At 37.0% G+C, this 15,170-nt stretch overlaps 1 protein-coding gene across 9 annotated transcripts in view; it reads left to right on the top strand.

The window, feature by feature from the left end:
* ABCA1 (ATP-binding cassette A1) overlaps positions 1 to 15,170 on the top strand; it is a 380,643-nt gene that overhangs the window by 82,009 nt on the left and 283,464 nt on the right. For all 9 annotated transcript variants that reach the window (XM_089432768.1, XM_089432767.1, XM_089432762.1 and 6 more), the window contains 7 exons: positions 3,654 to 3,870; positions 4,226 to 4,521; positions 4,903 to 4,963; positions 5,093 to 5,179; positions 9,949 to 10,181; positions 10,413 to 10,527; positions 10,623 to 10,712. In XM_089432768.1, coding sequence (XP_089288894.1) covers positions 3,654 to 3,870; positions 4,226 to 4,521; positions 4,903 to 4,963; positions 5,093 to 5,179; positions 9,949 to 10,181; positions 10,413 to 10,527; positions 10,623 to 10,712 — 1,099 coding nt within the window. The remainder of the gene's footprint in view (positions 1 to 3,653; positions 3,871 to 4,225; positions 4,522 to 4,902; positions 4,964 to 5,092; positions 5,180 to 9,948; positions 10,182 to 10,412; positions 10,528 to 10,622; positions 10,713 to 15,170) is intronic.

The raw sequence follows: 15,170 nt of genomic DNA, 5'->3' as shown, positions 1-15,170 counted from the left end.
ATTTCAAAAATATCTTCAATCATCTGAAATTTACCGTTAATTTAGTCAATTTTTTTGTGGGCCAAGATCTGTTTTATTATTAGTTTGAAGTGTGAAAAAAGTCACTAACATTGTTCCATAGAATCTATAAGGTTTGGAAACATTGTGAGACAAGAGTACAATAGATTCTAGAATGTACATTTGCATCCTACATAACAAGAACCCAAAAACTCAACCTTGAAATTTGTATTTGAATTCTACCAATCGAGTGTGAACGCCATCCTACTTTGTGTAGATTGTAGAATGGCCATTGAAGCTATCTTAAGTAGTGTTATAGGAACTGGCCAGTTTGGTCATTTTCCATGCCACACTGGTTTGGTTCAGTGTTTCAGACTGGTTAAGGTCCATATTGGAACTGGCCTTAAAGCATTGAACCAACCGGTTCCATACAAAACCGGATAGTTCAGTATGATACCATATGACATAATGACACAACTAAAACCACCAAATCTTAATATTTTTATAAATAAAAAAAATTACTTGAAAGGAATTATTTTTTTTTAATAAAAAAAATAGTTAAAAGGAAAGAAAAATATCTAACACTAGGGCCCAACAAAACCTAACCTTAGTAATTAATGGTAATATTAAATTCTTAAAATAAAGGGATAGAAAAGGAAAGATAAGGATAATGTCAATTTTGTTGGCATTCTCCTTGTTGAAAAATGGTAACTAGCTTTGGTCTTCATAATTGTCTATGTACCATGACTGGATGTATTCCATGTACTTGTGAAAAGAAAAAGAAAAGAAAAATTGTATTTTTGCAAAATAAAATTATTTATGAAAAATGGGTTTCTTGCCCATATGATTATTTTATTTTAGTTTTGGAACCCATTGTGTGCCCTGGGTTTTTGACAGGTTCAATCTCAAAGGTCCTGATGTAAAGTACCTTGGAGGACTCTTGAATCAATGTAAGAAAAATAATTTCTATATATGTAAAAAAGCCTAGAAACTACCAAGTGATTGGTTAGCCAACTCACCAAGTCGGCCTCATGAGAGGTACTCACACCCAGCAGAAGACTATGTAAGGAGAGCATCTCGATCTCCCTAAAACACATTCAAGAAATTCGTATATGTTAAAAAATTTGAAGTAAATCAGAGTGAGGAAGGAGAAAAGGATAGGGAGGAAGAAAGGAAGGTTCTTGAGTTTGTCATTGTCACCATCTTATTGTTTGGGAGATCTTGCACGTGTGAAGGAAGGTCATTCTGTTCAGATTTCGGTCTACAGAAAGACAATAAATCGAGTTGCAGAAAAGGAAGTATTTTTTTGGGTGGCTGGCCCTCACTTGGTGAGTTGTCTTGGTGAATTGCACTGAAAGTCTTCCTTGAGATTCTATAAGAAAGAGAGAAGTTCTAGGTTTTCCCCCGTGGAGGGGTTTCGCCCTAGCGAGGAGCCTAATTTTCTGGTGTTCTAGTTTGCATTGTGATCTTCTTTATTGGCATTGTCTTGATGATGAAAAACACACTTAATAAGAATGATGATGATCTTATCTAATGTCACAAGGAATGTCAACGTAATAAGAGAAAACCAACAAAATAAACCCTAATACTCGCTGCCCTAGTTTTCTCAACACTCCTTATCTTTCCTTTTCTATCCTTTTACTTAAAATTTTAACATTAGCATTAATTGTTTTAGGATGTTTGAGAGTGGTTCGACATCATTGGACTTCATATGGAGAAAGTAGAATTTTAGATCTCGTTCAAAATTCTATAGACTTCACATCTTTTAGGATTTCAGGATTGGTAGGCTTGCAGGGTTTCCACTTGATTCTATCACGTATGAGTGTATGGAACTAGCATTTAATCCAGAGCGCCAAGCTCTCTATGTACCTTGATGTTGGTTGTATTGATTGTTGAACTCCTTTACAATGACCCTAATGTCTCCAAGGCTTGAGTGAAGGGTACATTTTCACTAGGGTCATGACAAAGGAGTTCAACAATCAATGCAACCATGGCCAGAGACTAGTACCATATAATCAGATTAGAGTCTAGAGTCTAGACTTTAGACTATGTCAATATAGTTATTCATTACTACTATGCTTATTTTTGGACTCTAGAGGCCATTTAGAGCCCCTTTGTTGGTGTATCTTGGTTCAACGATGTATTGCACTTAGTGCTATTTGGATTATATGCACTCTTCCTTGCTATGTAAATGAGAAACTTTGCATATTTATGTATAAATGGTTTGGATATATATTCCTGCATGTATGCATGTGTGCATGTATGCATGCATGTATGTATGTATGTATGCATGCATGTATGTCTGTATTTATGTATGTATGTATGTGTCTATGTATGCGTGTATGCTTCAAACTATGACTCAATCATTCTATGATGCATGTATGTATGCATGTGTGTATGTATGTATGTGTGTATATATGGATGTGTATGCATGCATGCATGTATGTATGCATGCATTGTATGTATGTATGTGTGTATGCATCCGTGTATGTATGCATGCATCCATGTATGTATGCACGCGTGTATGTGTTTATGTATGCATGTATGCATGTATTTTTCAAAATTTGAATATTGTATTTTTTGGGTGACCTATTTTTTGGTCTGGTTTTTTCTGATTCTGGTCCAGTTCACATTTTTGGGGCCGATCAGTTCGATGACCATTTCAGTTCTGATAACACTGATCTTAAGTCGTCTTAATGTGTGTTTGTTCTTTCCAAGGAAAACCTTGCGGGGAATCCAAGTGATGCTTCCCCACATTTGTTGATGGCATCCCTAATAAACCTGTCAGCATAGACTGGTGTGCCTAAATCAGGGGGATTCAGGCCTGCTTGCACGGAACTAGCCAAATGCCCAGTGACATTGGCCACAACTGGTTGACCCTTGAGTTAAACCCTTGGGCTATCCTAACATGGTTTTACTTTCCTTGAGTCTAACTTTTAAGGGGGAGGTGGGAAATGAGCTCCATTTGTTGTTCTCCACGTGCCAGTTCATTAGAATTGCTTGGGGTGTAGGATATTGTTTTCATGAAGATAATTCCTTTTGATTAACATATTCTAATTTCAGAGATTATTGTTCTTCTAGATCTTCTAGAGTTGTATTTCTAATACTTTTGAGTAAACAGAAATTTGGTTATAAACATTGTTGGAATGGAAAACTACAAAGCAGGGACTAAGTGGTGGGAAAATACCTATGGGCAATATAGTAGATTCTATGTTTGGACGTGTATTTCTTGAGCTGGCTTTCTCTTATCATGACAATTTTAATGCACCCACATTTAGCATTACAGGGAAACCATTAACACCATTCAAATTGGTTACCTTGGGCTAAGCAACCATGAGTGGGGGGTATCTCTTCCGTGAAAGTTGCACAGGGCTCATGCCTGGCCCCAGCTGCTATTATCATTTATGTATGCTGGCACACATCCACAGGTGCTAACATGTCGATTGGTAGGACTTGAACCCTGCCAGGCTATATTATTTAACTGCTTTCACAGACCTGGCAAACCACTGTTCATATGGGGTGTTTTAAATAAACATTAATCATTTTGGTCTCGTTGAATAATTTTATTCAGACTTCTTTTCCTGTTACATACAGTGGCTATAGCATATTCTTTTCAATTGAAGTTCTTCTGATGAATGCTGTTTCCCTTTCTCCAGGAATGTTACGTATCCAAAAATCAAAGGAGCAATTATATTTCATGAGCAGGGGCCACATTTTTATGATTATAGCATCCGTCTTAATCATTCATGGGCACCTTCAGGGTTCCCTGATGTGAAGACTATCATGGATACAAATGGACCATATCAAAATGATTTACAGTTGGGGTTTAGTGCCATACCAACTTTGCAGTATGGTTACAGTGGCTTCTTGACGGTATTTACTCATGATTTTTGGTGTCATGTTGGTTTCAACTTATTTTTATGTAATTTAGTTAGTGGGGACTTCCCAAGCAGTCCAAACCTTTGTTGACCTTCATTGTGTTCTTTGTTTATAACTTTACGCTACATTGAGTGCGTAATACTTAGGATTTCTTGATTTAATGGCAATAGTAGTGATTTGAGCCTGGCTGCTAACTTTTTTCTGTCAGGAACATTGTACATCTTTTGAGATGGTTCTGATACAGAATAAACTAAATACATCTCAAATTTTTAGTGCTTCTTTTTACTCTTTGGGGTGGAGCTTTATTAATATTTTTGGTATTGTTTTCGTGGATTTGTTTGCTTAACAGTTACAACAAGTCTTGGATTCATTTATAATATTTGCTTCCCAATGGAATGGAAGCTTAGCTTCCCAGGACAGAATGGATAAAGAAGGAAGCTTAAACTTACACAAAATTCCAAGTTATTTTGATATTAATGATATGGGGATGAACCAGCAAATGTTTGGCATGCGTGATGAGAGCTATGATAAGAATTCTGTCTGGACATTGTTTAGACCATCAAACATCAGTATTGCACCTTTTCCAACTCGCCAATACACAGATGATGAATTTCAATCTATTGTCAAAGAAGTTATGGGAGTGTTGTAAGTAATACCTTCTATGCTCCATTTGTCTTTGTTTCAGATTTAGGTAATCAGCGGTTTCATATTTTTCAATGCCACAATAGATTATAGAACATCAGCTGTTGCTTGAAACCTTTGAGTTGAGATCTAATGTGTCTTTATTATTATTCAAGTAATGTGTGTTTACTGTTAACTTGGATTTATGGAGGAGATTTTGTAATTTCAGTGCTGGCGCCTTGTTGGTTTGCTAACTTTGCTTAATTGTGGACATAGCTGATGGATTTTTATTGAATTTATACTCAAATGCAAAAGCAGTTGACAATTTACTTCTCTTTATTTTTATTACCGTTTCCACTTTTCTAATGATTTTCGTTTGCATTTCAATTGAATTGGAGAGAACAGATACCTGTTAGGTTTTCTGTATCCAATCTCACGGCTTATCAGCTACTCTGTCGTTGAGAAGGTAAGCTTATTATTGTTTATAATAGTGTGCGAGTTATTTGTTGTATAACTTGAATGATCATATCAATAATGATACTTGCTTTGCTATTTATCAAATTATTTTTCAGATTAGTTTGCTTTGATGCTTCAGGAACAGAAGATCAAGGAAGGGTTACACATGATGGGTCTGAAGGATCACATATTTTACTTGTCTTGGTTTATTACCTATGCAATACAGGTAACTTTTATAAACTTGTAGATTTATGAATATGCAGTTTGTTGAGTGAATAAAATCAAAAGACACGAAAATTAAACAAGTTTTTTCTTTTTCTTTTTTCTTTTCTAAGAGTGAAACTGTCAAAAGTTATAGATTAATATAGAGAAATAGATATAAAAAATTGTGACCTATGCAAGGCCTTCTGTTATGCTATTAGTACAGAAGCCAGCCTACAGACTGTGTGGAGTCTGGACATAAATTCCATGTTCTTCATTTGGGGTCCACATACAAATGACATTTTCTTGATAAACAAAGGGCTTTTAGAAGTCTCAACTGGTAATCTAGGGCTTCCTTAACCCTGAAAGGACTAAAGTGGGCCTTTAGTACAGCAGTGCTGTCAATACTCATTAGTGTCAATTTCTTCTTCACAATCTTCTGATTCACCAAAGTAGTCAATAATTATGTTTGGGAAAACAAGGTAATCCATATAGCATGAACAGCTTAAGTAATCACTTACATAACCAGATCAAAGATCATAACACCAGTATTTTTATGTGGTTAAAAGTTAAAACCTCTAAGAGGGAAGTAGTCCATGGCCCCAGCTAACTTGGTCACTTGAGGCAATTTTATTATAGCAAAAGAAAATTTGTACATAAGATAGTTTATCTCAATTGATCAGCAGTGATTGCAAATGGGTCCTCCATGCTCTTTAAATAAGGATCATGGACCAATTGGGTGTTTACCACAGATAAATAGCTGTTAGGATCTTAGAGAATATGTGTAATCAGATCATTCCATGTCTTAGAACATATGGTGGTATTGGATTACAATGCATCTAATGCATACTAAAGAAACACACTTTTACTTAAAGATACATTAGACCAAGTTGATCTTAACTAACTTGTAAGTGTAAATATCCCAACAAATTAAATTGTTGTGTCAAATCATTATTCCCAGTAAATACTAAATACCAAAATACTCTCCTTCCAATTGCTTCTCTCCTATTTCAGTTCAGGTTTGGAGCTAAATCTTAATACCCTTTTTCAACTTGTTCAACCTCTGCTTCATGAAGTTTAAAGAGCCCCCTTGAGTTCATTAGGTTCCCATCCATCTTTTCAAATCATTTGATCACCATAGTCTTCAGTACAATCTTTTACGATATGAAGTTTGAACAGGTCCCTCAACATTTTGTAATGCAATTTTTGTATAGATAAATGTTCTCATGCAATGCAACCTACTTAGACTGAAGAAATTGATGAATCATCTTTTCTTGATCTTCAATTGTGTCTTCTTCCAGAAACACTTGCAAGCAGGTTGGTATTCACACTCATATATTTCAGTTTGCCAATTCAGAAGACCATTGTCTGGGTTAAATTCATCCTTTGAACATTATTCAAGTCACAATATGCCATCCATTGGTTCAGGTCCCAGGATGTTTGTAGGAGTGGTCTGACTGGGATTCATCCTTCTCCTTTAGACTTCAGAACCTGTAGTTGATGAGGTTCTTTAATCACTGATTATCTTTTTCTCCAAATCAATTGATAATGGTTTACTACCTTATTCTTTTGCTGGGGTATTCTCCAGACACCATTGTCAGATAGTGCATTCGCTGGTTCACAGTGATTGATGACTTGGTTGAGAATCCTTCTCTTTCCCCTTATTTAGCCTCAACTTCTAGTTCCAGCACACATTGGCATCCACTCTATATTCTTGTCGTAGTTTTGTTTCTGCATTTATTCTGTACTTACTTTAGCTGGGTGCCTACCTCTTTTTCTGCTTTTGATAAGGTAGCACCTATGAGTTTTTTTTCTCACTCACATTATATATTCACACTATTTATATGGTGAGTTGCTATTCATATGCTGCACACGGTTTTTTATCTTATTACTATGGAGGCAGCTCCCTTGTTGGAGTTTAGATGACATCCAACATAATAGATTTCAGCTTCACAACTTGCCCTAGAAACCTGCCTGTTACCATGTCTCAACAATGCAATTAATTCGCATACATCAACAAATTCACCAGTGTGATCAGCTCCCCACAATGAATTGTTTAGATGTTAAGTTGCTATGAGATTTGCAGGAAGAAAAAATTGCATTTTTAATGTCCTTTAAGATACAAAGAAAGAGATTGAAGGTGGGTAATTGGCAGGAAAATGCAGGTAAAAAATCATGAGAAGCATATAGATTTGTAGAATGTGGCATAGTGTGAAAAACAATGCCTGAGTGTAACTTCCAAAAGAATGGCCCATTGCTTTGGAGCAGGAGTAATCAACGCAAATTGCTGTTTTGAATAAATAAAGTTCCTTGATTGCTGCTTTTTTGTTTTTAAATGACTAAATCTGCAATTTTCGCTGGATTGATGCTTTTTAAAAGCATTAAAGAGAAAAAGCTATGATTCTCACCGCTTTAATTCTGAATGCTTCAGCCCACCACTAAGACAAGTTTTCGAGAATTTTCCCATTGTGTCTTGGAGCATGCTTTCTCCTGATCATTGAATCTCAACGTAGAGAGAGCAGTTTGAAATGTATGCAAATCTTTCACTTAATACATCCATTTTCTCAGAAAAAGGCATCAATATAGCTTCATACTTGGCACTAGGTATCTATCAAAACCTTAGCCCTCCTTCTTTGAGAAGTAGAAAGAAAAGCTCCAGGGATCTTTGCAAAAGGAAGGGTCAAATAACAATCGCAAATATTTGAAATATGAAGCTTCTATGACACCATCATTCTATGAAGGAAGAAAACTTCTTAGTTTTAAGAAAATCAATACTTGTAGAGCCTGATATTTTTCTAATATACAGCGCTTTCAAATATTTCTTCCCAGAAATGAATTCTGGAAAGAAATTAAAAAAGGGACGTGTACTGTGTCAATTGATTGCAAACCAACTTGCCAATCAGTAATTTTTACTTAGAAGGCTCCCTATTTTTATAGGCTTATGAACCTTGATGTCTTATATTGAGGCTCCCTCTATTTATCGGCTTATGAACCTTGTCACACATGCTAACCTAACCCTAACATTAATTAACACGAGGTCAGCTTCATTAATGTCTCAGGTCTTATTTCATAATTAGGACATACCTAACCCCTCAAATTTGGTCAAATTAATGTCTTAAGGATTATTACATAATTAAAATAAACTTAACCCCTGATTAAGACAAGGTTGCCCTCATTAATGTCTTAGACCTTATCATGGCACACCTAATCCCTAATAAGCACAAAGGTGACCTTTATTATAGGCCTTGGTACATTATTAGGAAGGTACTTCACTCATGCAAATCTAAGATACCTAACCCTAACATTAATTAACACAAGGTCATTTTCATTAATGCCTTAGGTCTTATTTCATAATTGGGACATACCTGATCCCTCAAATTTGTTCAAATCAATGTCTTAAGAATTATTATATAATTAAAACAAACTTAACGCCTAATTAAGGCAAGGTGTCCCTCATTAATGTCTTAGACCTTATCATGGCACACCTAACCCCTAATAAGCACAAAGGTTACCTTTATTATAGGCCTTGGTGCATTATTAGAAAGGTACTTCACAACTAACCCACCACTTTTAGGTTGAGGTTGTATGATTCCCATTCAGAAATTAAAGTAGATTTGATCAAATGGTGTTGCCCCACTGTCTAGCAACCTTTGTCGCTTTTTTGCCATTCACCTCCTTGTGATTCCACCTGTCATATGTTGAGCACCTTATCTTTGATGGGGGTCACAATTTTCTTGAGCTATCAGATGCATTGAATAACATGTACTCGTTCTCTCCTAAGGCCAATTTTAAACAAGATACTGTTGGTGGGTTGTGTTGATTTTTCATAGGTTCTTCTATACCAATAATTACTTTTAATGGTTTAGTTTCTTTTTCACATTCTTATCCATTATTCCATCAACAAGTAATTATACAGAAGGCATCAACAATATAACATTTATGACAGAAGGATCATGAAGATACAGCCAAACAAAGAACACAAGAGTTTACCCTGGGAAAACCCACATGGGGGAAAAACTCAGCAATCTTTTCCTTAGAGAAATTATTCAGTTCAACAAGAGACACACCTAGATCATCCTAGTCATTTACAAGGTCAAACTGACCAACAGAATAAGCATGGTCAAACCTGGTCCAATAGCCTCCTAGTCAAGTCAACTGGCTGCCCAAGAAACTCGATCTGGCTTGCGTTGTTAGGGTAGAATTTTGGCCTCCCTTTTCATCCATAAACTCAGGTCTGCAACCCTGCTTCACCACAGAAATTCGGTCTTTCTTCTCATGTGTGCGAGGTCATGAAGGAGGAGCTGTTTCACATGTGCAAGGGCTAGAGAGGGAGATAATTTCTTCTTCATCCTTCTTCCTTCCATATGTTCTTTGCTTGGTCAACAGAAAAAAACTTGCTTGGATGAATGATCCGAATTGCTTCTTGGAGAGGTCGAGTCCCATATAAATAGTTATCTTGAAGGTCAAATGGGTGCCTTTCTCGGATTGGGCCAACTTGACTAGGAGGAGTCTGACTTGGCTATTTTGTAGCCAAATAATTTATTTTTCCAAAATTTAAATTCTCTATTTTAATAAGGACATGAAGAACATGCCGTCATATTTTGCTTTTGACGGTAGCATGAAGAACATGCTTTACATTTATCATTATAAATACATCAGGACCAAAAATATTAATTATGAAGACTGACAATATCTACAAAAATTCAACAGGTTGTTCAATTCTAGTTGTTTTTATGTACTGTTATTAATTTCACACATTTTTTGATAATTGTCTTTGTCTTTGTCATAATGCAGTTTGCAGTTTCAGCAGCAATTATTACGGCCTGCACTATGACCAGCATTTTCCAGTACAGCGACAAATCTGTGGTGTTTATGTATTTCTTTGTATTCGGGCTCAGTGCAATCATGCTGTCATTTTTAATTACTACATTTTTCTCACGAGCAAAGACTGCTGTTGCAGTAGGAACTCTTTGTTTTATTGGTGCCTATTTTCCTTACTACACCGTCATCGATATAGCAGTTCCCATGTACGCAATGATAATATTATCCATACTCGTAATTTGTCATCTGGCTTTTCATTCTTTAAAAGTGCCTGTACTTAATGTTATTAAATGGAGTAAAGTTTAATTAGAATATTTTCCATACTTTTGATTGTCTTCCGGCTTTTCATTCTTTAAAAGTGTCTGCTCTTAATGTTTATTTAATTGGTTAAACTTTGATCTTGGGGCACTTATTATTGTCCTTCATCAAATATACAGGGCAGTGAAGATAGCTGCTTCATTGCTATCACCTACAGCTTTTGCACTTGGCACAATAAACTTTGCTGATTATGAGCGTGCACATGTAGGAGTGAGATGGAGCAATATTTGGGAGGTTGGTTATGTATCCTTTGTTGAGTTGTGTTGTTCTATAATTCATGTATTGCTTTGGCATTTTGGAAGATTCTAAGCCAAGATCTGTGGATGCAGGCTTCGTCTGGAGTGAACTTTTTGGTCTGTTTGTTGATGATGGCCTTTGATGCGGTTGCTTATTGTGCAATTGGATTGTACCTTGACAAGGTTGGAGAATACATGGGATTCATTGATGAGTCAGATGGCCCCGTTCTTTAAGAAGATTTAAAATTCTAAATTTCATGAAAATCATGAAGTCTTTGGTATTAGGTTTTTGATAGCTTTTTCTTATTGATAATCCAATATATCATGATTTTCATGGACGTTGTTGATTGACACAATTTAGGGGACTATATGAGTATTGTGTCTGTCATTTAAAAATTAAAACCTTACGAAGAACACACATACTCGTGAGCTTTTGCCTAGCTCTGTAGGTATGAGACCCAATTAGGTTCAATTCTGAGTGAATCTTTCATTGAAAAAACAACATATATTAACATAGAAATATTTACTGAAGAAAAAAATGCGGAAGGGTAGATACAATGATCATATACTCTTCCTCAGTGCTACTAATGCAGAAATAAAATAGCATAAGCTGGGCATCTTTAATGGGAAGAAAGTCTTTAGCCCAGAATTGTGTACATATCTTTCCCTCCAATTACAATGGAAAAACTGAAGTGAATTGACTTCATTAGCATAAACAGATTTGCACCCTAGGTTCTAGAGGGCGAACAATGCAGTAGCTCCGAGTCAGCTCCAGATCCCTGTGAAGGCTTATGACATATGATATCTGGAATCGCTAAAGATTACAACTTTCCAGTGCATCTTTTCCATCCACTATTGCCATTTTCAGGATTGCCCCTTGATTGCATTTCCTGCTTGCAACTAGCCTGTTTAATGGATGATTAGTCACTTGGGCTTGAATATTCTGTTTTTGCTCTTTCTGCTATGCAAATCATGTTTCTTGCTCTACAGGCTGTTCTTATGAGACCCTCCTGTTGGTACATTGGACTGAATCCTTGTGGTGAATATGTTCAATAAGATGGTTAAATTTGAGTCGCACTTTATTTTGCTTTGACATTAATTTGAGTAGGACAGATGAGAGATAAAACAATGCATTTCAGAATGCAAACTTGATCCTGATGATGAACCACATTCTGTGGTTCGAAACACGTCAATCTGTAAAATCTCTAATGTGATTTATCCAGAAAACTATTTATAAAACAATGCATTGTCATTTAGTTTCTATTGATATCTTGAGAAAGATCAGATCCAGGTGTTGCATCATTTTTGTGTGCCTCCAAATAAGAAGGAGAATCTTGAAATGGAATGCATGTTAAGCAATTTGGAATGAAGCAGGTGAAAGTAGATATACCTTTAAAAATGTGGGGCCCATCTTGGTGGGTATGATGATATTGTTTAGGAAAACTTTTGAACCCAACCTGTGATAAAGTAGATGTTTTAGATTTTAATAATGGTCATACTTTGTAACTTAATAGTTGAAGTTACAAAGTTAAGCTATGAAGTTAAGTTTAGTATAAAGTTAAGTTGTCATGATTTTTTTTTTTTTTGGTTTTCTTTTGGCTAGTTTGTTTGTGACTTGTGAGAGTAACCTTTGGCTAAGAAACTGCAACCCAGGAGCATCTAAGCCATCAAAATCACCTAGGGATCGCACATGACTTGGACCACACCAACCCTTAACATGGGTGGATTTTTGGTACACACATGGCTTCAAACTAGCGACCGCCACACAAGGAGTGCCTGAATAAAACACTCTATGACCAACTTTTCTACATCTTGTAGTGTCATGAATTAATATTAATTAAGTCATATTTAATAATTAGATGTTGGGGAATATGAAATGGACAGTTGCTCTCATTGAGGCTATGTAATTGACCTTCATATATTTTGGAATACACCTTAAACTTTGAATGGATCTTTCATATTTTGCTGGTCTACATTTTTTGTGACTTTATATGCATTTTTTGATATGGTGTTGTTATCGCAAAACTAGTAGCCTAGTGCAAAGCCTCGCTAGGAAACCTAGGTCCTAGGGAAACAAACAGATTGGTCACCATTGTCACCTCAGTGGCCTTTCTCCTACTATTTTGTGGTTGGATGTTGTATTTCAATGGTGCGATTGAGGAGGAAGTGTACATAGAGCAACCTTAGGGCTTTGTGATACATGGGAAGGAGTCCTATGTTTGCAGATTGAAGAAGGCTTTGTACGGACTCAAACAGGCACCTAGGATATGGTATTCCAAGATTAATGGATACTTGATGAGTTTGGGCTTCACCAAGAGTGATGCGGATCCTAACCTTTACTACAAGGTTGTTGATGGTGATCCTTTGATCTTGGTGCTGTATGTTGATGATTTGTTCCTTACTGGGGTAGAGAGGCTCATTGTCAGGTGCAAGAGGGAGTTGGCTTCAGAGTTCGAGATGAAGGATCTTGGCTTGATGCATTATTTCTTGGGATTGGAGATGTGGTAGAGGCTAGGTGAGAAGATTCGATATGATGGAGTGCAAGTCCATGGCTACACTTATGATGACAAATATGAAGAAGCTGAGTGATTCCGCTTCAGATTCAGATTTGGTGGATCCCACTATGTACAGGCAGTTGATTGGATCCTTGATGTACCTGGTTAACACTAGGCCAGATATTTTCTTTGTAGTGAGCACCCTGAGCCAGTTTATGGTTGAGTCGAGGCATGTACATTGGGTTGCAGTGAAGCATGTGTTGAGGTACCTGTGTGGTACAGTTGGATATGGTCTAAGACATGTCGCAGGTGGTGAAATGAGACTACATGAATATTGATTTTGACAGGGCCAGGAGTGTAGTGAGAAGAAAGAGCACCTCAAGGCATTGCTTTAGCTTGGGATCATCTATGATATCCTGGTTTAGTAGCAAGTAGACTTCTGTCACATTTAGTACAACAAAATAAGAGTATATCGCAGGCAATGTCACAAATCAAGAAGCAGTGTGGCTTCAGAAAGCTTCTTGTAGGACTATTTGATCAGGTGCTAGAGACGACTTTGATACATTGTGATAATCAGAGATGTGCTAAGTGGACTATCCAAAATCATGAGAAATTAGTCAGTTACGACTACCTCTCATGGAAATGGTCATAGATGAATGACTTAACGCATTTGAATCCCAAAATGATATCTAATATAATGCACTGCGAAAACCCCCAATACTTAATTCAAAAAGAGTGAAGGGAACTCTACTTGAATGGTTCATGAGGCACAATACTTGCTAAGGTTTTGCAAATGGGGTAGCAAGCTAAGTGCGCTTGATTGTGGGGAAAACTTCACAGTTAAGCATGCTTGAGCCAGAGGCGATCTGGAATGGGTGACCTCCCAGGAAGTCCTGGTTACTGGGTGCAAGCCCCGGAAGTGATGATTGACGCTATGTGATTCATTTCACTAGTTTCAATCCCACTTCTTCACTCCTGTGAGCATCACCCGATGCAACGAGTGTTAAGTGGACTATTCAAAATCATGAGAAATTAGTCAACTACGACTACCTCTCGTGGAAATGGTCATAGATGAATGACTTACTTAATGCAGTTGAATCCCAAAATGATATCTAATATAATGCATTGCGAAAACCCCCAATACTTAATTCAAAAAGAGTGAAGGGAACTATACTTGAATGGTTCATGAGGCACAATACTTGCTAAGGTTTTGCAAATGGGGTAGCAAGCTAAGTGGGCTTGATTGTGGGGAAAACTCCACAGTTAAGCGCGCTTGAGCCAGAGGTGATCTGGGATGGGTGACCTCCCGGGGAGTCCTGGTTACCGGGTGCAAGCCCCGGAAGTGATGATTGATGCTATGTGATTCATTTCACTAGTTTCAATCCCACTTCTTCACCCCTGTGAGCATCACCTGACGCAATGAGTGCTAAATGGACTATTTAAAATCATGAGAAATTAGTCAATTACGACTACCTCTCATGGAAATGGTCATAGATGAATGACTTACTTAACGCGGTTGAATCCCAAAATGATATCTAATATAATGCACTACGAAAACCTCCAATACTTAATTCAAAAAGAGTGAAGGGAACTCTACTTGAATGGTTCATGAGGCACAATACTTGCTAAGGTTTTGCAAATGGGTTAGCAAGCTAAGTGGGCTTGATTGTGGGGAAAACTCCACAGTTAAGCGCGCTTGAGCCAGAGGCAATTTGGGATGGGTGACCTTTTGGGAAGTCCTGGTTACTGGGTGCAAGCCCCAGAAGTGATGATTGACGCTATGTGATTCCTTTCACTAGTTTCAATCCCACTTCTTCACCCCTGTGAGCATCACCCGATGCAATGAGTGCTAAATGGACTATTCAAAATCATGAGAAATTAGTCAGTTACAACTACCTCTCATGGAAATGGTCATAGATGAATGACTTACTTAATGCAGTTGAATCCCAAAATGATATCTAATCAAAGTTGTGTCAAGCTTTTGGAGAATAAAGTATTTCATGACAGGCCGAAGCACATTTAGATCAAATACCACTTCATTTGAAACATGGTGCAGAACGGTGCAGTGAATCTCTAGTATATATCTGAGTAGATTGCAGACATTCTCACTAAGCCTTTATCTAGGGGGGTGTTTGTATACTTCAAA

The sequence above is a fragment of the Pinus tabuliformis genome, chromosome 5_1 (assembly GCF_031772625.1).
Source record: "Pinus tabuliformis cultivar Carrire ecotype Pingquan chromosome 5_1, CPIR1, whole genome shotgun sequence".
Classification (NCBI taxonomy): domain Eukaryota; kingdom Viridiplantae; phylum Streptophyta; class Pinopsida; order Pinales; family Pinaceae; genus Pinus; species Pinus tabuliformis.
Note: the sequence above shows the minus strand (reverse complement) of the source record. Positions and strands in the feature narration are given on the sequence as shown.